We start from the raw sequence: 27192 nt of genomic DNA on the forward strand, positions 1-27192 counted from the left end.
GCACCTCCCTGAGGACTCCCACAGACTCCAGCTTATTCTCCACCTGCTCCCAAAACTCCTTGATAACCTTGCACTCCCAAAGGAGATGCCAGAATGAGCCTGTTTCCTCCCTGCATTTGGGACAAATATCATCATGCGTTCCTGCTATTCTTTTTAATCTAACCGGGGTCATGTAGCTTCGATGGAGGATATTGAATTGCACCTGCTGGATTCGAATTGATGTCGTTGCCCTCCCTGGTACCGCTAATGCCTTCTCCCAGAGTAGCTCCATCCCTTGCTGAAGATCGACAGCCCACTTATCCCTTAGAGCCAGCAATTCATCATCCTGGGTATATGAACTCAAGAAGCCGTATATTTTGGACAATCTTTTCCCGCCACCACTCAGCTGCTTAATGAACTTTTTGCATGGGGAGTCAAGAATGTTCAAAGCAAGCTCACCCCCCTCTTGCTGTAGAGCACTTCTAACCTGGAGGAACCTGAAAAACATATGTTTGGGAAGGTTATATTCCACCTGACATTCCTCAAATGATTTAATGTTTCCATTCCTGAAAAATTGCTCAATCCTTGTCACCTGATATTTCCCCCAAATCTCTATGCCCTGTTGCTTCCTCAGATCCGACAGTTCATTCAAGGAAAAGATAGAAGTATCGGGATCTACCCCCTCGAATTTAATTAACTTGTGTACCCATCTCCAAATTTTAGCAGCTTGCATCAGTATAGGAGGCGGGTGTCCTCTCATCTCCGTCGATAAAAGCCACTGAAGTGGGCCCAAGTTGGCCTCAACCAGTGACGTGCGGTGAGTTCAGTGGCCGGTGAGGCACTGGCTAGTATCAGAGCCAGAGTTTGCGGTGGTCATCTTGGACTTAAGCTCCATATACACTAGGCGACTAGGAAGGGTATTTAAAGATGTACAGGAGCACACATTGTTATTGATATTGAGAGAGGGGGGGGGGTAGAAGTCAATGGTGGGAGTAGAGGTTGGGAGGAGAATGACAGGGGTGATATAGGATGAGAGCAATGGCAGAGGATGAGAGGGGGGTGATAGAGGACCAAAGGGGGGCAGTGGTAGAAGAATAGAGGGGGGGTGGGCTGGTAGAGGACCCGGGGCGGGGGGTGGTGATATAGGACCAAAGGGGGCTGTGGTGGTAGAGAACCAGAAAGGGGTGGGGGGTGTAGAGAGCAAAAGGGATGACAGAGGACCAGAGGGGGGTTTATAGAGGATTAGAGGGGGATGATGGGGGTCTGGCAGTGGTTACAAAGCAGGGGCGTTACTAGAACTGTCAGGGCCCCATAGCAAACTTTTGAAAGGCCCCCCTTGTAGAGTGGCAGCAAAATACAGGTAGTGTGGGGCTGAAAGGTTTCACAAAAACAATCGCACAGGGATAGGGTGGGTCACACACAGGGGTAGTGGGTGTACACAATATCCTACAGGGAGGGAACAGAGTGTCTCACACGTGGGTAGGGGGCTACAGGTGGGTCACACACAGGAATGTGGGGGTTCAACCACAGAGGAAGGATATGGGGAAGGTTTCACACATGGGGTTGTGGGGTACAGGGAGTCACACACACATGCACACATAAGAAGGGTTACAGGGGGTAACACAGGGGATTATGATGGTAGGGGGGGTTACACAGAGATGAAGAGGGTAGGGGTGATATAGTTACACACACATATGCACACAAGGGGGTAGGTGGCTCTCCGGGCACTTACCAGAAGCTACAGCCAGAAGTGTCAGTACAATGAGGTCCCTGGATCTCTGCACAGGGTGAAGGGGAGGACAGCGTGGATGACTGCACTTCTGGATGGCACTGGCTGGAGGCTCAGCGAACTCATCCCTGTACGAGGCAGCACTGCAGCCCTGATGCAGCTTCCATTAATAATCAGTGCAGGCAGGCATGGTTACTGGAGGAGGTTGGTGTCTGCTCTGCTGGGCGGTGGAGAGGAGCTTTCCCTCATGGTCAGCGCAGGGCAGCCACGGCTGCTGGAGAAGGGAGGTTCCGGCTGGGCTGTGTGAGGGGAAAGGCAGGGGGCTGACATTTCCGTGGGGAGAATGCTTGCGCTGCGGTGGCTTGAGCCGATTGCGGCTCCGGTGCTACTGCTTGACATTTTTCACAGCGCAGAATCCTCCCTATCTACCACAGTGCAGGGCTTCCTCCTCCAGATGCCGGGTCTTCCTGTCTCCGCACCCGACGCAACTGCCTCTTGCGGACACTGAGTCTCCCTGCCCCGGCGCTGTGTCTCTCTGTCCCCAAGCTGTGTCTCCCTGCCTGTCCCCCACCAGCAGCGCAGGCTTTCAATCTCTACCTTGCGCCGGACATATTTCTTCCCCTCCAGCAGCGCAGGATTCCTCTAGCTTGCGCTGGATCTCCTTCTTCCCCGCATACATAATATGTATTGTGCCCACGCTCAATGGCAGTACATCCACTTGGAGTGCTGGGGTGGCATGAACTGCCGCGCAGTCACAGTAATTTAAAAAAAAGAGAAGAAAAGTGAAAAGGGTGCAGGGGATTGCACTGGGCACCCCCCGGGGGTGCCGAGTGTCAGGCGCTATCCTGAGAGAGAGTTTGCCAGTGCCGGGTGCTCGCCAGTGTCCTGAGAGCTGGGGTTGCCGGGGCCGCGTACCTGTTGTAATTGCCGGCTCCTGAAACGGGGAAACTCAGATGGCCTTTCGGGGAAGACGAAGGGGAGTGGGTAAGTGGCTGAAGATTGTTCATTGGTGTGGATGCTGCCGGATCATCTGATGCCCAGTCACATTTGCCTCAGTGACAGGGGTGTCCTTTAATATAGGCAAAAAGCACATCCCTGTCACTGAGGCATTGCTATGGGTGCCGCTTTTACGTCTTTTTTAATGGGCTTTTACAGCCTGGTGCTCGGCCCTGCCCCCTACCCGCCCCCTCACTCTGGACCTTTTACATTGAGAGCCGGAGGCATAGCTCTCGATGCCTCAGAAAACAATAAAAAAAATAATTATGTAGTAAAAATGATTAAAATAATATAAAGCAAATACTTATAACACAGAATATGTGTCATAAGTATTTTCTTTATATGTTTTAGTTATTTTAACCATTTATGACAGGGGAGGCACTGCCTCCCCTGCCTCCCCTGACTGCACGTCCCTGGCCTCAACACAACTAAGAAGCCCAGCTATCTCCACCGTGGCTTCATCTTCCCGAACCCAAGCACATAGATGGACCAGTTGTGCGGCAATATAATAGGCTTTAAGATTTGTCTCTTAAGATACAGGTATATTACTGAGGTTCTATTCGGTCTGTTGTTTCTGCATCTTATCATGGTGTCTAAGCTTCCCATGTTTTCTAACATTGGTATTTTGGCAAGAACACTTGAAGCATAGCTTCTTAGTTGAAAATACACAAACATAGGTATCAGAGTGTCAGTATATTTTTCTCATAATGATTGATAGGGCAGTATTGTTGCGCATCCTGCCTCCATAATATGATACACAAGACATAGTCCTGCCTTTGCTTATTGTAGTCTCTGGCCAGCCTGGCATCCTGTAGTATCTGCGTGTCTCTTGACGTGTTATAGAGTATTGATTGAAACAGTGTGTTAGGATTGGACATTCCCAATCTGGAATGAGCAAGTCACCAGGCCGTACAGGTTGACACCAGTAGCAAATTGCCAGCCACACAAGGTGACTATTTTGATGGTCTCATATGTAATAGGCTTGGTAGGGGTATATCAAGACTGCTAATATTGTAATTAAAAAAAAAAATCCTTCCAGGTTGAAAGAAGTGCCGGTATGCTATACCGGTCCACTTCAACCACTGGGTGAAATTTACTAAGATGTGAAATACACTTCACAGGTCATGTTGCTATGGGTAACCGATCACATCCTGTCTACTGTCTTGTAGAGGGTGGTAACTAAATAAGAAGTAACTTCTGATTGGTTGCCCATAGCAACATGACCTGTGAAGTGTATTTCACATCTTACTAAATTTCACCCACTGTGTCATATGACTATATTAGTGGTGTAGCTTACTTTTTTTTATTTCAAATTTCAATAAATATATGTTATTCTCACTAACATCTATTGTTACCATTATAATGGTTCTCCACTCAATTTATGGTAAGGTTCGACAGGCATTCCAAAAGGAGACTTTTAATACTGGGCTTGGTGTTCACTAAATCATAGTTGACTGGTTGAATCATTTTTTAAGAGGGAATGCTTAATTCTAATGTGGGGACCTCAATGTTAATAGTTATAATTATAGGATGATAGGGCATGTAGTGTCCTGACACCCATGGTCATTGATACATTTTATGTTAATTGCAAATAGCATAGTATTATTGACTAGGGATCCCATATTTATTATACTAATACTGTAAGTGGGCATACATGGGACAACCCCTTTTAGAAAATGCTCAAGACAATGCTCAAGACATTTGTTTGCTCTCATCTAGGTAAAACATATGTTGTAGATAGCAAGTCACTAAGAAAGAAGCCCCAACTTTCACATGTGGGTGTGCCCTATTATTATTGTAAGCCAGTAATATTTTTCTGTAGTGCAGGTTTTTTTGGTTGAGTTTTGTCCTCAATGCCACTGTGGGACTCATTCTCCATTCTCTTAGGGCGGGAATGTCCAAAGTATGGCCCCCCAACTGTTGTGAAATTACACATCCCAGAATGCCTTGCCCTAGTTCTAACATTCTCTTATAGCAAAACTGAGGCAAGGCATGGTGGGACTTATAGTTTCACAGCAACTGGAGGGCCATAGTTTTGACATGCATGTCTTATGGTTTATGCTGAGGGCAAGTATCACTCGTCCTCTGTGGCAAAGGTGTTAAATCTAATGATTTTATTTTTTAATGCATGGTACCAATTACTGTTTGTACTGTGATAGTAATTAAGGTTGAAAAAAGGCATTAATCCGTAGAGTTCAACCTATTTGACTTGTAATTACTGACTTGGGTAAGTCATATCGGTAGGATTCCCCTAGTGGCCAAAAATGTATCCAGTTTTAAATTTAACAGTAGGTACTGTAACCACCCCCATCAGCAATGAGTTCCAGAATTGTACTGCTCTAATGGTGAAGAATGCCCTTCTTCAGTACAGAATTTTTTTCTTTGAGCCTCAGTAGAAGCCCCCGTATCCTAAGTATAGCCCTGTTAATGAACAAATCATCTCCCAGTTCCTTATGACTCTCAATCCTGTATTTGAACTTGCTAAGCATATCTCCCCTCAACATCCATTTCTGCAGTAAAAACATATTCAGCCTGGTTAACCTGTCTTTGTATTCAAGTGATTCGAGACCTTTTACTAGCTTGTAAAACTCCAGGTTTTGTCAACCTATAGCAATCAATAGTTTCATTGAGCTGTACATGCTCACTACGGGGTAAATTTTCTGATCGGAGTTGTGATAAAGATTGGATTCTACTTTTTATTCATTTAGCACATTCTAGAAGATAATGGTACCTGAATTTTACTACAAAACAGCTGCTACACAGATCTCACTCCACAGTACCTCGCTGCGCTCGCCACCTATTCTATTTTCCCTCTATGACAGTCGTGGGAAACCGGCCGTCTGTGTCTTTTTGTGCAAAACCAACATATCCCCATGCAACATTCCCATCCTATCCCCATCTCCCACCCACCCCCCACCAGAGACCACTGCGGTCACCTACTGTGGACATAGGTCCCAGATGAGGGACCTATGCTTACATAGGGGTCCCTAAAAGACACCGTAAATCCCTGATAAGGGGCCACACTAGAGTGATACCCTGCTGGACTATTCCTGTGCAGCAAACCAGGACTCCATACATTTAGAGTTTAAAAAAATGCACATATTTTACCTCTACAACAGTTATTTGTCATTTATTACTCTCTCATCACATCGGTATATTTCACACAATCAAAAGGTGAGGCGCTAAGTATTAGCACAGTTGTTATTGCATGTCCCTTGGGTATTTTCTGGATATACCCCTATACTTAGCAAGCTCCCTAGACAAACACGCAATTATTTTAAATGTAGTTGTCCACGTCCACTAATTAAAAATGGGTGCAATAAGCTTGGTGTCGGCCCCCTGGGACTCAGGGGTTGGTGTGCACTATGCACATTGCCCCTTTTCTTAAAACGCCCCTGGGTAGGGAGTGATTAATAACTGCCACCCTTCTTACCCCTTCCCTGATGCATACAAGCATAAAACGTCTGTATGCATTTTTTCACGTACAGGATACAATAACTGTTCGTATTCTATTTTATATGGATGAAAACTGCCCTTTTATAATCATGAAAACAAAATGCTATGCATGTAATGTAAATTTTAAACACTGTTTTTTTGAGGATCAATTATTAGTAAAATGTAACTATAAGGAATTATAGGAAATATTGGCTTATGCTGGAGAACAATTACCAGAGAATATGATTTATGAACTGTTGGAGCAAAAACTGTACATTGTCAGTGAATAATATTAAAACATTTAAAATGTCAGCATCCAAAATGCCTTAACTCAACAGAAACAAAAATGTAATTACGGAAATTGCACTGTGATGACAAATGTAATCTACAGTAGTATGAATGAAAAATAACTTTGACTAATTTATTTGCAATTGTAATTTGAATCATTGCATGGATTGTGACCATAAAAAGTGTAAGCTAGAATTCTGTGAAGGATTTTAACTGCCAATCCTCAAATACTAAGAAACAGAACTCAACCAAAACCTCCAAAATGGAGGCGTTACTAGATAGGTAAGTATGATGGACATAATGCCCCTGGGAAGTGTAATAGACTCCAATAATGTAATGTGTTTATTAATAAAGGCAAGTACTTTTCTATAAAGGGTAAGAAAAATAAGAACAATAAGGTAGAGCAATAAAAAAGGGTATATTATAAAAAGAACAATAAGAATAAGGGTATTATATAAGTACTGTAGAATGAGAGTAGGGCAATACGGTGTCTATTACTACCCTTATATTTCATAATAGAGAGTAGAGATGCATGAGGTGTCTCCTATTTTGGTTCTAATTTCATCCTCTCATTTTTGTTTTACATAACCACCCTCAATTGTGTTGGTTCAGAATACGATTTAACCTTGGTTTTTAGAATTTTTTTAAAATGGATAAAAACAGCTAAAATTACTGTATGTAATTTTTTGCAACCCGAAATCCAAATGTCAAGGATCAGGGTTCTAATGGTCTTTGAGTTGCTTTCAATGTTTTAGAAGTAGTGGAACTGGAATGCAGGATCATTGGTGATCATATATAGAGCTTCCGCTTAGATAATTATAGTAGAAGATAGATACCGGCCAAAACTGGTTATGCTGATGAGCCATGTTTAATAGGGAGCATGTTGTTACTTAGAATATATGCATACCTCCCAACATGACCCTCTCCAGGAAGGACACAATGCTCTGCTCCTGGACTTTCCTCTTAATGTGTGATCGTATTCTCAATTAATCTGTTGAACAGATTAATTGAAAAGAAAGGTGTTATGACACAGGCAATGGCAATAAGAAATTAAGAGCCAGGAGCAGAGAATTGTGTCCCTCCTGGAGAAGGTCATGTTAGGAGGTGTGTACTGTACATGAGTAGAAAAAGAGGGGAAGCGATTTAGAGATAGTAAAAGGTATAGTGTGGGGGATAACAATCCGTAATGGTGGGTACTAGGAGTATCTGTCCAGCTGGACTTGGCAATGAACTGGATCAGTTAAATACAGTATGTATCATTTGGAACTGGAGAGACAATACCAGGCTGGACATAGAGACAAACTGTGTCTAGTTACAGAGCGCTCAAACCTCTATGTACCTTTGTAACAGCAATGAACTGTCAGTATAATGGTTTTATAGTACTAAATGGATAACACTGGATTTTATTATTCTTTTGTTTAGTATGTATCACTGCATTGCAATGATTATATATTTTATTACTGTATAACTAGTGTTTGCATATTAGCCATCATTGTTCATTCTACACTACACATAGAGGTTTGAGCACTCTGTAACTATACATATCTTCAACTCCTTAGTAAGGCCAGTCAACTCTCTATACAGCGGCACAGTCCTGATCCACAATATACTCCTCAGTACACAAGGCACCTTCTCCTGTGCTGGAGACAAACTGAACTAGCTGGAACTGGAGGAACTTTACCAGGCTGGACTTGGACACTGGCTGACTGGCTGACTGGCTGGAACTGGAGAGAATTTATGTAGTGAGCAACATACTCTTGGAATGCTGGTGTACTGGGCTAAAACCAGGATGCTGGTGTACTGTGCTTTACTCAACAGGCAGGGTACACTTTGAGTTGCAGAATGGAACTGTGTATTGGGATCCAAATAGATGGTATAAACTGGTTGGGAGTGGAGTCTGGTATGTTTATCCAAAGTTTGGCTGGAATGGTGTGAGATGGAATGTCCCTCCAAATGCAAGTTGGAGCAAGAGTGCTGTGACTCAGAGTGCTGTGGCTCAATGCGTTTCGGCATGTTCACACGCCTTCATCGGGAGCTGGATTGTTTGATGTGACGAGGGTTGGTCTTTATATACCCTAAATTGATTAGAGGGCTGGTCCCAGCTGTAATGGGAAGTGATTCTAAAACTCATAATAAAATACATATCTTAATACACATCATTAATACTTGTAGTTCAAATGCACAGAAGGAATATAAATATTCTTATTTATTAATGTATGTTTGTACAAAAACGTGTTTTTTTACTTTTATATTATTAAGAAGAATATTTATATTCCTTCTGTGCAATACAATATGATGTATTGGTGTTAACCTGGACATAAAATAGATCCTCCATAATATGCCAATTGGAATTGTCTATACTCATCATCAACTCTTTTATTAATTTTAAAATTTTAGTTTATTTTCATGAGAATTCTCATATGATATGTTTTGGTGATATTTTTATTAATTAAAATTGATTTATTATTTTTTGTAATAAATTCCTTTCAGCAAAAACCTAGCGCTGTATCATAGTTCTTTTTCTTTGTATTGCAATTCAATTGGGAGCCTTACACCCTCCCAATACAGCAGCCTTAGCAACACTGGTGGCCCCCCCTTTTCTGGTCTACACTTGGAGTGCAGGTGCTAGCATCTGAGTAAACTAGCTCCGTGAACAGTGCAGAAGTAGATCCCAGGAACATTATTGGAAGCAATGTTTAACTGCTGAACATATACTCCTGAGGTGCCATTGGTGAACCACATGATGTGGAAGACCCGTGAGTTGTTGTACCAGTCAATTGACTCACGCAAAGATGGCCCCCATGCATTGGAGCCAGCAGGAAACACTGAAAGTGAATGACAAAGAGTTAAGCACATGGCCCAAATTCAGGTTTAAAATCAGAACCAGGACTTGGTTTAGTTGGGATCTCCCAGAATATCTGGACCAAGACTGAATTCAGTTTGGACAGGCAAATTCATAAGGGTTTGGTTTTATAATGAAATGAACTGCACATCTCTAAAAGGGAGTGTGTTGTTTTTTTTTTAGAATACATGAGTAGGAAAAGAGTTTGAGAGATTAAAAAGAAATGTGAGACACACTTATGAGAGATGGAAAAGGAATGGTAAAGTGTGATGAGGGGGGAATAACACACAGGGTGGGGGAGGGGTTAAGAGGGAGTAAAACAAGATGACAAAATGGGAGAAAGGTATGACGAGAAAGATGGGAAGGGGGCAGCAATGCCAGGCAAAACAGCTCATAACCAAATAAAAAATAAAATAAGTGAAATAAGACCAACAAGATAATATATGCTATTGGCAAATGAGTAAAGTTTCATTTAATCCTTTTCTAACCTATTTAGAAAATAAGTGGCACTTGTCAGTTGTTAGCCAAGTAACCTGTTTGTAGATTCTGGCTATGTTACTGTTGAAAGCTAATATTTAAACTCTACTTTTCTGTGGTTTTGATAAGATTATTTTCACTTATCTACAATATCTAAAGGAATATTACAGATTTGAGGTAGATAAGACCCCATGATGACTTTGGCAAGTTGCCTCCCTCTTTGGTCTCACTCAGTCATCTCAAACACTTGTGGAATAACTACCAGATGAATTGCTGTAAAATATTTTGTGTACAGTACCAGTGTTAGGGGAACTCATTTATAATATCAGATGGATATTATATGGATAAAACTTATGGCAAAACATAGCACCTACACAAATATGTATAACAATTTGAAAAACAAAACAAAAGGAAAATATAAATCCTTCAATCATACCCAGTATAAAGTAAGATGACATCACTAACAGTCCACAAAATATTCTTTCAAATTATATATTAATTACGGTATGCACCATTGACCAACTAATTAACTATTTAAAATATAATTGAAATGTTATTCAAATACAGAAAGCCATTGGCATACACTGCAAATGTCATAATGGTGAGCACCAAGGGAAATCTAGAGAAGAATATTGTACAGAGTGTCACGTCTAGAATTAATTTTACATCATGACGTCTTTTATCACGTCTCCTCAATCACCCTTAACTTCATCAACTCAGTACAAGAACAATAAAAGATCATGTGGACTTGAAGTGGAGAGCATTTTTGTGCTGTTAAATCTTGGGGGGCATTAAATTACATCCTCACTGACACTGGTGTCTGGCATTAAGGTGGACCAAAATCAATATATGTACAAGACTATAATTGAAATGTATAGGATAGAGAGAGATTAAGCTGGAAAATACTCATTCTGCAAGTGCTAGGTTACTACTATCTGCTGTGTGAGCCACAAAAGAGCAGTCTAGAGCACCACGATGCAATTCACAATGAGTATATATGACTAGTAGCTTATTGAAGTCTCTACAGAGAGCTGATGCAGTAAATTGTAATTAGAAAATATTGAGAGTGATACTTGTTATATATGTATGTTAATGTAAAGGACAAAAAATGACACCGGAATTACAATCATTCCATTACAATCATTACAAGTTCAGTAGAAAAAGATCTATGTCAGGTGCGCCTTGTCTTGTGACTAGAAGTGAATGACAAATGAGGAAATTGCAGTGCATATACTGTAAAGCAGTCGGCATCTCAATGGTAACAATGTCAACTGTCAGAATTATTGCTGCAAGATCGCAATTGGTAAAAATAGCGACATTTTAAAACAGTAAGTACAAGGATTTGTGTTAGCTGTGCTCATAGGGTTGTTAAGGTTATGCTGCGGGAGGGGGGGGGGGGGTTAGGCTGTGGGAGGTACCAGGTTAGTGGGAAGTTGAAAGAAAGAAGGGTTAGGCTCAGGCTGTGGAAGGAATACATAGGTAAAACCATAGAATACTTACCAAAGATTGCCAGCATTTTTACATACGGGATTTTGCTGCCAGTATTATGCTTGTCTAGAATCTGACTGTCAGTATTTCGTAACCAACCCATCTGCATCCTGCCTGTAGATTGGAGTCTTAAAGCTGGCAGCAGTTGGCACATGAAGTTGGCACATGAAAGTGCAGTAAAAATAAAGTAGACATTTGTGTAGTTTAAATGGTTTGATATTCTTCTGGATCCAAAGTGCAGGAGAATATTGTTGTGACAGAACCAATCGGTCACTGTGAAATGCATATCTGACATAAAACTTCTGTTGAATGCTTACTAAAGTCCCATTGCACTATTGACATGACCCTTGCACTACCATGTTCCTGTAGAAACCCTATCCTGAGTATTCTCTACCTGTTACACACCATTTCAGTGATGCTGTACACCACAGTTCTTCAACCTGTGGCTCGCCAGATGTTGTGGAACTACATGTACCAGCATGCCTTGAGGGTTTTTGGCATGCTCTTATAGGAAAAAATGTGGCAATGCATGTTGGAACATGTAGTTTCACAACATCTGGAGGGCCACAGGTTGAAGACCCATGCTGGACACCATTCCCCCATCACTAACAGAATTATGCTGGAGATGCCATACAACTGTTCTAAACACGCAGGGCAACCACCCACTATCAGTTTCTAGAATGTATTATATTCTTGCAATCTACCTTATGCTGTTGTTTTAAACTTGGTTACTGCTAGTTTTGGTGGATAGATCCAGTGTCTAGATAGACAATTAATAGGTCTACCCCAAAAGGTCGACATACAAGAGGTTTACAGGGTCAAATAGGTTGACTTAAAAAAAGGTAGATATATGACAAGATCGACATGAGTTTTTTGTGATTTTTTTTTTTAAACCAGCTTTTACTTTACCATCCATTATAGGCATAGAGGTCTACGAAGGCACCGATTCTGAAGCATGGTGAGCAAAGCATTGCAGTTATTTGGGTTATGTCTACAGTTATTGATATTGACACCAACATTTTTTAAAAAATTCATGTTGACTTTTCATGTGTCTACCTTTTTAATGTCGACCTTTTGATCCTGCCCACCTATTGCATGTCGACCTTTTGGGTTTGACCTATTAATTATCTATCTAGAAACTGGATCCATCAATCAAAACCAGCGGTAACCAAGTTTTCTAGATAATGTCTATCCAATAATCCACACCAGGTGACCACTTGGCTGGATCTTGCAATGCTGGAGACTTGTTTGGAAAAGAAAAATAAACATTTTACCTTCATGAAAATGAATACTGACATACTGGGGGAAATTTACTAAAGGAAATTTGTAAAAAATAGGTGTATTTGTATTTAGAAATACACTTATTTTTGTCATTTACTATCCCGAAAATATGGCAATTCGTATTCGTATTCATAGCACATCAATACGAATACGAATTGCCATATTTTAGGGATAGTAAATGACAAAAATAAGTGTATTTCTAAATACAAATACACCTATTTTTTTTACAAATTTCCTTTAGTAAATTTCCCCCACTGTATGAGCAACTTCAAGCTCATCCAGTTACTATATTACAGAGATCTCCACTATATTTAATAAATATGCCTCCTCCACCCCAATGACTCCTAACATTTGCTTTTAACAGATTGCTTGCCTGCCTCACCTACAACTGGCCATGTTATCAATTTCATTGCATTTAGACCAGTACAATATATTAAAGGCACCACAAATTCAACATTGCATCAATAGCCTATATAAAATAAATACCCAATGCCACCCCACACATAATATTAATACAAGCCACTATGACAATTAACATTTCTAGAATGTACCTGTGACTTTTTTGTACTACAGTATATGTAAAGTGTCAGAGGGTGGTGGGTGAGGTGTAGAGCGTGAATTAGTAGAAGTAGTGAAGGGGAGGAGATTGGGTGTAAGGCTCAGAATGTATTATCTGCAGTGGCTAAACACTTTTAAATCTCCTTTGTCCAAACCAAGTTTGTGGCCTTACTTGTTGGTTCTTTATACCCCCTGTTGTAATATGAGTAAGTGTCTCGGTTTTATTAATTGTTTAATGCAGATCACCAATTACAGATGTGCCAGGTCAAGGAAACAACTGGAGCTGACCATATTGCATTGCTACTGTAGCATACACTTGAGCAGTGGGGTTTGGTACATTTAAACATCTGGGTGTGAATGTGTGTTAAAAAAAAAAAAAAAAACAACGAGGGTGACACTTCATCACACCAAGTTCTGTCTCAGTTGGCCTGGGTGTCTGGTACCGTTATGCTTTGAAGACATCAGAGTATGAGGACACCATTTTATATGAGCTATCTCTTGAGGGGAAAGGGACATATAGTCTAAGCCTGGGGAAGTGATAACGTGGAGGGTGATATTGCATCAGCCAATCAGCTCCTGTCACTTTTTCAAACCCAGCCCGTTACTTGACAGTTAGTAGCTGTTTGGCTGGTACATTATAACCTTCCACTTTATCACCTCGGCAGACCTAGTACATCTGCCCTTTCTTTAGCACAGGCTTGTCTATACTATGGCCCTCCAGCTGTTGTGAAACTACAAGACCCATTATGCCTTGCCACAGTTTTGCTAATAGGGATGCTAAAACTGTGGCAAGGCATGCTGGGATGTGTAGTTTCACAACAGCTGGAGGGCCACAGTTTGGACATGCCTGCTTTAGCATAATGGTCAACTTGGCCAAGAACTCTCTTTTCTACAAGTCCTAAAAAAATTAAATGTTAAAAGTAATGATTGAATATTTAGAAAAATAGTTTTCAAAACTGTTCAGACATCTTAACTGATAGATGTACACCACTGCAGCTACATTATTTTTTCAAATCATCTCTATGCAAATTGGACTTCCATAGCACATAACAACACATAAGACAGAACTGGAGCACCCAGCCCCACTTTGGGTGAGAAAATAATAATTATTAAAGTGAATGTATAAGGGTAAAAATGTGCATTTAGTCTAGTTTTTTTTTATTTTTACAGAAAGCACATTTATAAATGTTGGCAAATGATTTAGAACTATGCTCTTATGCACTTGTACAGCCACAATTTCAACACAAAGTGCCAACATGCATCAACTGTATGCAGCTGTCAAATAAACCTCAGAATTAGTCAGCCACTTTAAAATGTCTGGCTGGGTAAGCAAGACTTTCTTCACTTCAATGATCGCAATCATAAAACCAGTACTTAGCATTTTTCTAAAATAATACATTACAATTTTAAAGTCAAGTCTGTAGTTTAAAAAAAAAAGAAACATTTCTGAATTTATTAAGATTTTTTTACACTCATCAAATAACATAGCCTTTACTTCAGATACTGAGTATTATGCAGAAAAAAAATCCATTCTGTCTTTGGATATTTTTTGTTATTGCTGATGCAACAGAGACATATAGAAAATAATTACTTATTTATTCATTCATGTATGTTCAACAGTGGGCATTTTTCTTAGCTCTTTCTTTTAGTATACATTTATGGAATAAGCTTGTTCCTAAAACAATTATAGAGATTCTTATATGATCCAGATGAGATGATTTGTATCACTGCTTGATTAATATATGTAGTGCAGTCTATTTATCTATTTATTCATATTTGTATTAAGGGATTACAGAGGTAAGCGTTAAGGATTGTCACCCTCAGAGATACCGCTGTATCAGATGTCAAACTGACCACAATTTAGTAATAAAGGGGCAGATTTATTAAGCTTGGAGAAGAGATAAACTGGAGATAAAGCGGAGAAAAAGTAAAAGGAGATAAAGCACAGCCAATCAGCTGTGTTTGAAAAAGACAGTTGGGAGTTGATTGGCTGGTGCTTTATCTCCTTTTACCTTTTCTCTGCTTTATCTCCAGTTTTTCTCTTCTCCAAGCTTAATAAATCTGCCCCATAGTTTTTAATTATAACATATTAAATATATTCCAGAGCACTCAATGAATCACATAAAAATAAATAAATCATATTATGACAAAAAAATTCTACAGTATATAATCCATGTATTCAAGGTTATTATGAGGCATAAGGTTAACTTTATAATTGCCCAGTGTATTTGAGGATGGAAGCTATAATGATGGTGCAAAAAATCGAAAAAAGTCACAATTCCATTACACAGTCCTACTTTTATGTATTCACATTTCCATTTATTTATATTCCAAGCCTTATTGTCATCCTCACATGTACTCCAAGCCTCAATTTATGCCCGAAGCGGATCTATTGCTCACATCTACTCAATTAGATTTACGAAGGTGGGAGTTCTATTGAAGATGGGTATTGCTATGGGCAACCAATCAGATACTATCTATTACTTTGTAGAAGGTACTAAATAATAAAGAAGTATTTTCTGATTGGTTGCCCATAAAAATATCCAATCAGAAATAGAACTCCAATCTTCGTAAATTTACCCCCACTGTAGCTGATGCAGAGTTGGAAGTACATCAGGCATGCATTGCTCGAAGGTAACTGTCATGTAATAAGAGGTTATTCTTCTACATGCAAACAGTGCTATGTATATATCAAGAAGTATATGGGTTTACATGTACAGCATTTGTACATGGTTTACTAAAAGTCTTTCTTAGTGTGTACATGCAGCTGTTCTTTATTGGTAAGTATGAATATGCGTAAAACATCTCATTCATATTTAAGTTGTTCTTCAAATGCAGTTGGGATGCATATGTTGGAAGGATCTCTTGAACTCAGATAACATTTCTAAGAGGCAGATTCTTAATACGTAAGATTTTATTATTTTATTTTAAGGTTTAATACCCATATTCCAATTATACTACCAGTAATCATGGAGAAATTAGCATGCTTGAAATAAATCATACATTTTATTTTGAAGACTCGTGGGCAGCAGCTGGAATTAATAACCAATTTGTCAAGAAGTATGGTGACAATGTCATGTTATGAAAACAGGTTTGGATTTGGTGCAAAGCCTTGGATAACAGTGATCTGGCCGGCCAAGGATGTCCTCCATCTGTTTCCGTAATGTTGCATTGTCACCATACACCTCAACAAGGTGGTGATGGGAGTGAGGAATCCAATGGCACCTTCACACCCTCAGGCTCCATAGCTGGTGCTTTTGAACGTGTTATGATTGACGTACTGGATTTTCAAATTGTTTAATAGAAAAAACACAGCTTTTGACATTTTTTTCAATCTTCCTTCTTTCCAAGAAACGTAGTTCACTTCACCAAAATAAATTGTTTCAGCAGAAAAATATTGTGAGGTATTATTCAAAATAAGTGGTCTAATCCAATGCCATACAAATTGAATGAATAGTTATGGTTAGTGGCAGCACAAATAAAATAAATCACTGCACATACAAGTTCTCCTATATCTCCTATACTTTGAAGTGTTTAGCTTATGTCCATTGGCATAGCCAATATTGATATTTTTCTTTGGTGTGCCATTTAGCCAGCTTTGCCTGCCCACTATATTATGATACTCCCCTTACAGTAATGACATGCACTCCAGATCTCCTAGATCCAGATCTCCCCAAATTCTATCATACCAAACACATACCTCTTTGATGCCCAACAGACCTTCTCATGTTCCACTATAAATCCAAAGGCCACCTGAGATAAGCAACCATTATGTCCAATCTCAATTCATCTATGACCGTACAAACAGTGTGTCCCATTAGCATTTGCAATCTTCTCTGCAAAGTGTTTCTTATTCACAGGCAGATTCCAGTCTATAGATCAGAAGCAATTTGTAACTGTGTTAAAGGGAACAACATGTGCCCGGTATATTAGTACCCCTATAACAACCTGGCAACTTTGGTTAACATAGATAGAAATTTAATCTCCTATTAGCCCTATGCGAAAATATATTTTTGCTAAGCAGAGATATATCATATAAGTCACAAAATAATACACAGAGCCGATCGGTGTAAACATTTTAGATTTAATTAAAATAAGTTAAAGATTTTTGCTATTTTCATATCTATTCTGAACAAAATGCTTAATACATTTGTAGAGTACAGTAGGCATAATACAGCTGAACATAATAGCCACAATTTTCTGTTAAATTATAATGTAATCTTCTAGAGAACAATAAAGCAGTACTTCATTGTAAATTCACTATACCTGTTAAATGCCTTGTATCCATGGATACTGGTTCAAAGAACTAAATATATTGTGCCTATATCAAGTTTTATATACCTTTGTATTACCAGATGGCTCAGATAAAATAAATCAAAATGGAATATTTTATTTACCATTTTATTTTAAATCAACTAGAAAAAGAATCATAGTATAACAATACTGCTTGGTTGACCTTAAACTAGAACACCATTGTTCCTCACCATAGATGAAGTGGTTTTATTGAAATAAATTGCAGGGACATGATTCTTCCATGCCTGATGTTAGTTTCTTTCAATGTCTAATTTTCCTCAGGGGCAACAAAGTAGCACACCAGGTGCCTATTATGTAGCCAAAGACAGACAAATCAAGAGCATAGCCTCCTAAGTAAACACCACTGTCCATAATTCAAACATGGATGGTTTCCATGCCAACATAGTTATATATCATATAGACAGCTAGAAAATGCCCCTAGTCAAAATATCAAGGAACTAATATCATAAGCATATAATCACATAATGGTGGATGCCCTTATACGGTGTGGAAAATGTGAAAAGAATAAGACGGAAAACAAGGAAGAAAGTTGATAAAACTGGAAATATAATATATGTACACAGTATACATTGTAAATACAACAAAGCAAAAAGCTACACAGTAAAGTTATACAAATCAAATGATATCATTAACAGAGGAAAATGGGGACAAGCAGTGCATAAATATCATATACGTATGTAATGAAAACAGATTAAAGAAAAAAAATATTTTTAAATCTTCATTAAGAACCACAGGGGCCAGAGAATTGAGCCAATGTATCTTTCTTAATTCTTTTTTCCATAAGACGCTAATCTTTGTCATTGCAGCTTCAGGTACACAGTATGTGGTTGATGATAAAGCATTAAAATGATGTAGAGTTTCTATTTTATAAAATGTTTTACAGTTGGTAAGTTTTGTAAATCTATTGAGGAATAAAAGGGTGAATGCTCTTAAATTACTTGATGGTGACTTGTGCTGAGCTAAGAGCTTCTTAAGCATCCTGGAAGTTTTAGCCATATAGATATAGCCATGAGTGTAACTACGATTGTAGACAACAAGTTTTATGTTTTCTTTTTGGTTACATTAATGAAAGAGCTACCAGTCAACACAAATAGACATGTGGTGCACCTATAGTCACCACGCTCAGTGGTTAGCCAATGTGATTTGGAGCTTTAATAGTTGATTCAAAGTATATGTTGTAACAAGCATATCTCCAGAGTTACGCTTTCCTCCTTTATGCAAAGTGAGGTGTTTTACCATACTGGAATGAAGTAGCTCTGTTGTAAGGATGTGTCAATGATAAAGCACTGCCTCTTGTCTAGACTATTTATGTAGGTTTTGATATTGTGAGAAGAGACCTCATTGTTTAAATGAATTCCCTTCTTTAGCACATCAGAAACCTAATACTTGCTTTATCAGTGTTGGTTCATGGTTTCCATAGCCAATGATATCTCATCATTTTCAAAAATGATGTGCTTTACTTTAAGGAGCTCTAAGACTGGCCTTGTTTAAGAGAATTTGGATGGAACTAAGGTCTAACAAGAATAAAAAAAAATTATATTTGAAAGTTTGATGAAAACATTGGTTTATGTTTGTACAGTATTGGAAACATCAAGAAAATTGATATTTCGTAAGTCACTTTCAGGGTCACTTTATTAAAAAGGTGCACTGATTAAAAATATGTGTTTGATATTTGTTGCATCATAACCTTCAACTCTGCCAGGTCAGAGTAGCTGGACATACAGTAGCAGGAATAAAGCAAAACCTTTCTGGTACCACAAATCCCCATTGCTGGGTTAGGATAAAATCATCTTATTAAGGGCTAGATGTACTAAGCTTCAACAAGTGATTAAGTGGAGAGTGGTAAAGTAACAACCAACTAGCTCATAACTGTCATTTTCCAAACACAACCTGTAGCATGATAGTTATGAGCTAATTACCTGGTACTTCTTTACTTTCCAGTTTATCACTATCTGTAGCTTAGTACAACTGGCCCTTTAATGTGGTAAGCTTCCATCCCAATAGAAGTCTATGGGAACAGAGATAAGCAACTTATAAACTTGTAAGGACAATAGACCCATTGAACCTTAATGAATTTTAATGCAGACTGCCTCCTTCTTTGGGAGTATCCATTCTGTTAATTCAATAGTTTTCAGTTCGTTTGTGATAATAAATGTACTTAATAAAAGAGATCATGCCTCATTTATGGACATAGAGACATGGTCCATATTCAGATAGAAATCTCTAAGGACTTTTGAGGCTTATGATACAGTTTATAGACATCATTAAAAATACATGTTCTATATTTGTATAATGAGACATACATATGATTTAATAATAAATGGTACAAGGAAGTTAAGAGAAGTAACATGTAGTCTTTGGATGCAAGTACTGTAGGTAACCTCTATGACCTAAGTCAGTGGTTTCCAAGGGTCCAGGTTTTACGGATATCAATGAATAGACCGATGTGACCTAATTTGTACAGTAATTCTGTCAGTTTTATTTTAAAATCTGTGAACAAGCATGGATATCTCTAAATGTGGGCTTTTGCGGTGTCTCGAGGAACGACTTTGGGAAATGTGATGTTTAACTTATAAGAGAGATTTTAGCATTTCCAACCTAAAAAAGTGAGTATCACAGCTTGCACTGGTCTTCAGTATAGGGAGGCTTTGTAAAACTACAGATGTAGCCAGCCTCATCTATCCGCTCCCCTGTCGTTGCCCACAGCACCCCACAACCCCCACTAACCCTGCCGTCTTCCTGAAGGGGAGACTAAGCCCACCGCCGCTCCATGCCGCTTCCCACATTGGTGCCCACAGCCCCCCACACCCCCCTAACCCTGCCTTTCTTCCTGAAGTGGATACGGGCAGGGATTACTTGGTCTGCTGCCGAAATATGGGGAGCGTGCATGTGAGATGCTTGCGCGTTCCAGTCACATGGAGTGCATCTCAGCCAGCGCTCACCAGCGGGGACATTCTGGCGAGCACTGGAGCTGAATGTGAGGGGCTCTATCTGTGAATACACTAGAGAGAAGTAAGACTTTTTTTAAAAACGGAACTTCTATATGTAGTATTAAAGTAGATGAAATACCCTTCTTCTACTGTTATATTGAAATACAGTATGAGTGCCCCTAAAAAAAGAGACTTTTTTTCTCACCAGTGTATTTATGTTTCTATCTCACTCAAGGAAGCACCTCCAACCCTTAAAATCTCAATATAATTTATACTCCAATTTTTTGAGAAGTTGGATTTTTTTTAGAACTTTCCCTCTCTCAGTATATTTCTCTGTAGAATAATTATAGGACCACAGAATTCCAGAGGGATATCCTGTGCAGATCCTGACCAAAGCTTCTAAGTTTGTAAAATGGAAGCTACTTTTGAATGTAATTAATATGGCTTAGGTTTATCATAGTCCAACAGAAAAAGATATTTATTTGCTCAAATCTTTGGGTACCTATCCCGTTAACATGCTTTGTCACTACAAAGAATTAGTTCAAACAGTTACATTTTCACAGAAGGACATAAAGAAGGCAATCCAGAACTATATTGATATATACAGTACAGTACAAATCAAGTACCATCACATGCTATACCTACAGTAACTAAGCTAAACAGAACTTCTGCTTGTTCCTCATTCTTTATGTACAGTAATATATTATAACCTTGTTTAAATCTTAGTAGAGACCTGCTAAAGAGAGCAGGAAGTGTCCACATTTTTACTGTTTGTAGATGACAATTATTGCATGCATAAATCCTATACTAATTTTACCTTGATCTGTCCCACTTTTTATTGTATTTTCAGGTTTGCCAAGAATCATACAATGACACCATATGTGAAAATATTCAGCAAAACCAAGATGAATTTAAAGCTGTTCAAAGCAAAGGATCATACATTATGTTAATCTACATTGCCATCATGAGTTTATTGGCAATTTTACCAGCACTCATTCTTGGTGCTTGGTCAGATAAGGGAAACCGTAAGGTTGGGATGATCTTACCTTGTGTCTTCTCTATTGGAAGTGGAGGACTATTTATTGCCATACATTACGTTAAAGAGATAAGTGTTTACTGGACGTTTGGTGCTGCTGCATTGCTAGGAATTTCTGGAGGGCATGTTTCTATCTTTTTAAGTGCTTTCAGTTATTTGGCTGACATCACAGAAGACTCAAGCCGCACTTTTAGAATGGGCATTGCAGAATCTATGATATTTATTGGGGGAACAGCTGGCTTCCTGCTAAGTGGAATTTTACTCCAGCATAGTACATTTGCAGTCTTATTTGGTGTCTACTGTGCCTGTAATTTTGTTGCAGCACTATATGTTTTAATTTGGATACAAGATTCAAAGCATTCTGAAGGATTTACTAAATTTCATGAAGACTACCAAGGCAGTGACAATGATTACGATGCAGAAGAAAATAAATCGCCTTCAAGAAAAACAATCCTAACTTATATAAAAAAGTCATTTCTAACCATTTCCAAGAAGCGTGAAGGGCATAACAGACTGAAAATCCACTTAATTTTATTCTGCATCTTCCTGATAAATCTCTGCAATGTTGGTAAGTCATTTTGTTTTACATGATCGTGTGGCAGTACGTCAGGCATGTCCAAACTATGGCCCTCCAGCTGTTGTGAAACTACACATCCCAGCATGCCTTGCCATACTTTTCGCTTTCCCTAATAGCAAAACTGGGGCAAGGTATGATGGGACTTGTAGTTTCACAACAGCTGGAGGGCCATAGTTTTTACATGCATGCAGTACATGTTACAGCGCATACAAAATATGGTTATAACACAATATCATGTTCTAGATAGATAAGTAGATTGATAGACCCTTCAAGTTGTAATACCATGTATTCCAAAGCATGTAAAAAATAACTTCATTAGAGACTAATATATAAATAATCTATTCACAATGAAAAATATTAATGTTAAAAAAATATTTTTTCCTTGAGAACAATTCCCCAATGTTTTTTGAGTGGTAACTAGTTCTTTAGTTAGATGGTTAGTCAAAGTAATTAGAAATGGTAGAAAAAAAGACAAATGTCTAATACTTTAATTTACACCACATAGCTCTGTATTCAGTGAGTTTATGAAGCAGAATCCTGAGTGGTTCATTCTCAAATACAAGGACATTTGATTATATCAACCTTACTGGCCAGAGAATAAAGAAGTAACACAATGGTTGCAAAACCTTAACACAAATAAGCTCTACGGGATGTTCTTTGGCTACTTGCATTATTGTTCAATTAATATACAGTATACAATACTGAAATTACTAATTACTATAGTATATTTTATTAAGTGCTTGTTTATTTGACCATTTCAGATATGTATGTGTGTATATAGCCAATACTTTACAAACCTTTTTCTGGTTTTAGCTGAAAAACGAATATCCTAACGCCCAATGACTCTATAACATTAGTGATTAATTTTCTGTCCAAAAGGCAGCCCCCATTTATAAATTGTATTACTCATAGAGACAAATGAACATACAGTAAAGACCATGTTTATCCAAGAAGTTCATTTAGGTGTTTATTATCAAGTTCTATTAATTTCTATTATTGGTCTTCCTGTTGTGGTACACTAATAAGTGACGCAGTTACAGTATTTTAGACATGACTTTAGCCAATGAGGAAATACTGGATAAAACTTAGTTTCTTTTTCAAGTTTTATAATTGGTCTCCGAACCCTTTCATTAGGTGGACATATATTCAAAATCAGCATATTCCTCCTTCCAAAAATATACTACATTTAAATCTGAAATGATTGTAAGTACCACAATCATTGATCAATGATTGAGAACAATTTAGGGCATAATATGCAAATACTGTATTTCCTATTATTACATAGAAATTCTAGCTCAATAAATCATTTCTTAAGTTGTTTTGAAAACGTAATAACTAAGTTGTAGTAGTTTTTGGTATTTTATACAGTCCTCTAGTAATAAGCAACCCTTCTTATTTTTATTGCCTTTTCATGAGTTAGCTACTATCAATATATAACTTTTGACTTCTGCAATTATATAGCCATATTGTTTCATATGACACTTTCCGTAATTGTCTTCACCTCATTAAAATAATGTATGGATGTTTTCTTTAATATTTTCTTCAAATAAACCATTAGTATCTTCTCATTTCATTTCCTTTGTAGTCTTCCCACTATCCTCATTAAATACATCCAGCAACTTTCTGACCATTATCTTATCTGTTCTTTCAACCACCTTTTATTTAATAATTTTTTCCTGTATCTTGTTAAAAAGCAACTTGTAAAATTCAGCAAAAGACACTATGCTAATGGACAATAAGTGCGACTATATATGTCTTAATTTAGGGCTACTAGTAGGACTGCCTCATCATCTTTGTTTTATGTCAGGGCTGGGCAACACTGGCCCTCCAGATGTTGATGAAACTGCACATCCCAGCATGCCTTGCATCAGTTTCAGCATGGCCACATAGCAAAACTAATGCAAAGCATCCTGGGATGTGGAGTTCATTAACATCTGGAGGGCCATTGTTGCCCAGCCCTGTTTTATGTGATCACCAAAACAACTGCATGAATGATAAAAATGTTTTCAAACTCAATGCAGACTAATATACTTTCTAAATTAAGTGACATTGAGCAAGAATAAATAATAATAATTAATAATAATAATACAATAATAATAATAATAATAATAATAATAATAATAATAATAATAATAATAATAATAATAATAATAATAATAATAATAATAATAATTAGTATTAGTATTATTATTATTAGTATTATTATTATTGCACTTTTTTTTCCAATAGGACTCAAGGTTCAGAATAGTTTGCATATTGACTGGGAAAGGCTGCATGTCAAGCACTATTTTTATACTGTATTTGACAAGTTTCTAAGCTGCATTTTAATCACTCGTGTAAAAGTTTCAGGGAAAACACCCCAGCTCCCTATGAAGTAATGTAGTTATTTGCTCCAGCTGTTTTCCTGCAGACCTCACAATAATTGCAAAATAACTGAAATATCAATATATACATAATACATATTGCTATAAATGTCTCAAATAATTCCTCCATACCTGTTAGTTTATACATATTTAACACACACACCATTAGCTTTTGAAAAAGGAGCGCTGCTCCGAAACGTTAAGCTACTTTATCCAAATACACGGATTTGAAAAGACCTTTGAGTGCCGCCTGTTTCTTGTTCTGCTACCCATTTTATGTGAAGGCACCGGGGCAGCTGCTATCGTGTTTGGAGAGTGCCAGGCCGCAACCACGCCAACTATATCTATATATATATATATATATATATATATATATGTAGATAGGAAAAGAACAAGAGGCGCACAATAGTGTAGTATGTTTAGATTTAAAAGAATCAATCTTTACTTAGAAAAAGGTTCACTCACAAAGGTACAGGTGTTATCATCACAATAACACAATAGCGCATGAATATTTATCACCAATTTGGGGCTTTCTGGAACGTAGCACGCTGTACAAACAGTCTCTCTCCTGGACACAGCCGCGTCACCGCATCACCAGCTCCCGTCCTTTAGCTCCGCCCAAACGCGTTTCGTCCTTGCTGGACTTCGTCAGTGGGTGGGTACAGATCGGGCTGTTTGGAAGGGCCCATACAGGAGAGCTGCACCAGTCAGAATAATTAAACCTGGGACATTACATTTTTACTACAGCGATCTGCGCTTTCTGAGGATAAACTGTTGTTGGATATATATATATATATATATATATATATATATATATATATATATATATATATATATATATATATATATATATATATATAGATGAGGGAATGAAGCGGCACTCTTGAGTCTTGTTGAAAAACGTGAGAAAATCTTTATTAATCCGACATGTTTCGGGGGGTAACCCTCCCGTCGTCAGGGATATACAGACAATGAACAAGCAAGTGGATTTATGCAAGACATCAGGAACATCATAGCCAATCAAGTGAAACAAATAATTAGAGAGACACTCCCATCACACCTGTGGTCTAGGTTCCCCACGGAAACCAAGACCAATCAGGAGAATGACCTGGAGTGACATCAATAGTACATACGTGAAAAACACCATTTTTTAGATGAATATACTTTAAGAGAATAAGATAAATAACAAATTAAATAATGCGTGCGGTAAATGCTATACTAAAGAATTTTTTAATCAAAAGAAATAAATAAAAAAAGAAAGAAAGCCATAAAATTACATGCAAAGACGCTGTAACGATGTAATGGGTTACTGCACTGGATTTCAAATATACTGAAACAATATTGTTAGAAAATGAAACTTCAGGTAAAGGCAATAAAAACCATGATAGGATAGAAATGGAAAAATCAACCAAATACTAAACGGCCCATGTTTTAAATGCTGTATAATGAAACTGTCTAAAGTGTGACTAAAGATACATAATATGGACCAAGACTGCATGGTCATATCAGAGGAAGCAATGTAACCCCAGTTGCTCGTTTAAGCCGCGAGGCGACATAGCCTCCAATTTCATGATCCATCTGCTTTCCAGTCTAAGTAACATTTGACTCCTATTACCGCCCCTCCGGGGTTCTGGTATATGATCAATGATTTTGGTGCGGAGACTAGCTACTGAATGACCTGCCGACAAAAAATGTCGGGGTACAGGTTGGTCGCTAGCTCCTGTGGTTAGGGCTGATCGTATTGCCAGCCTGTGATTGGCCATACGTTCCCTAAATGTGGTTTCAGTTTTCCCTACATATATTAGTCCGCAAGGACAATATATAAGGTACACAATGAACTTAGATAAACAATTTAATACATGCTTAATGGGGTATTTCTTTCCGCTGTAGGGATGCAGGAAAGAATTTCCCGTTAGCATTGAGCTACACGTAGTGCAGCCAACGCACCTATAGCAACCATTAGTTTTTGTCAGAAAATGCATCGGGGGTTTGGGTTTTAAAAAATCAGTGATGTCTGTTTTCACTACAAAATCCCGCAGGTTTTTGCCCCGCGAATATGCTGGCATTAAACGTGTGTTGTGTAAAGCAGACAAATCACAATCAGAATTAACCACCGGCCACATGTTCTTAACATATTTAGTAATAGTGTTACTGCTCTCCGAAAATTTATTAATCCAGGGGATGATTTTGTCATTCCCTGCATTAGTTGTGGCCCCCTTGAGGCACTCCTCCCTCGTAATTGCCAGAACTTTTGCTTTAATGGCTAATAGGTCAGTGAGGTGGTAACCCCTGGCAACGAAACGATCCACCATGTTGTCAAGGGTTTTTATAGTGTCATCCGGATCACTCACAATCCTCCTTACTCGGAGCATTTGTGAGAATGGTAACCCCCGGCGTAATGGCAACGGATGACAACTATCATGCATGAGAATAGAATTACGGTCTGTCTCTTTAATATGTAAGCCAGTGGATATTTTGCCCTGGCACAGGTTAATTTGAACATCCAAATAGCTTAAAGAGACATGACTGGTAATACATGTAAATTTCACAGGGTGATCAATAGAATTGTGGCCATTGAGGACCCCCAGAAGCGTCTCTTCCTCCCCTGACCATATAAACAGCAGGTCATCGATATAACGCACGTACATGGATAAAAATCCACTCTGATGTAGGGGTGCGAAGAGATCCTTCTCAAGGGCCCACATGAAGGCATTGGCATACGATGGGGCCACTGAGGACCCCATCGCACACCCGAGGAGTTGGAGGTAGTAAACCCCGTTAAAAAAGAAATAGTTTTTGGTCAATACTAAATTCAATAAAGACAAGAACAATGACACATCAGGGCCATTGTAAAGAGGGTTGTCAGTGATGAGAAGCTGCACAGCCTGCATCCCCTTGT

General features: G+C 38.5%; 1 protein-coding gene across 3 annotated transcripts in view; it reads left to right on the forward strand.

The window, feature by feature from the left end:
* Positions 1–27192, forward strand: part of LOC146063590 (proton-coupled folate transporter-like) — a 364667-nt gene that overhangs the window by 84682 nt on the left and 252793 nt on the right. For all 3 annotated transcript variants that reach the window (XM_083176105.1, XM_083176104.1, XM_083176106.1), the window contains one exon: positions 21168–21921. In XM_083176105.1, the coding sequence (XP_083032231.1) occupies positions 21168–21921 (754 nt within the window). The remainder of the gene's footprint in view (positions 1–21167; positions 21922–27192) is intronic.

The sequence above is a fragment of the Crinia signifera genome, chromosome 3 (genome assembly GCF_055691185.1).
Source record: "Crinia signifera chromosome 3, ASM5569118v1, whole genome shotgun sequence".
NCBI classification, from domain to species: Eukaryota; Metazoa; Chordata; class Amphibia; order Anura; family Myobatrachidae; genus Crinia; species Crinia signifera.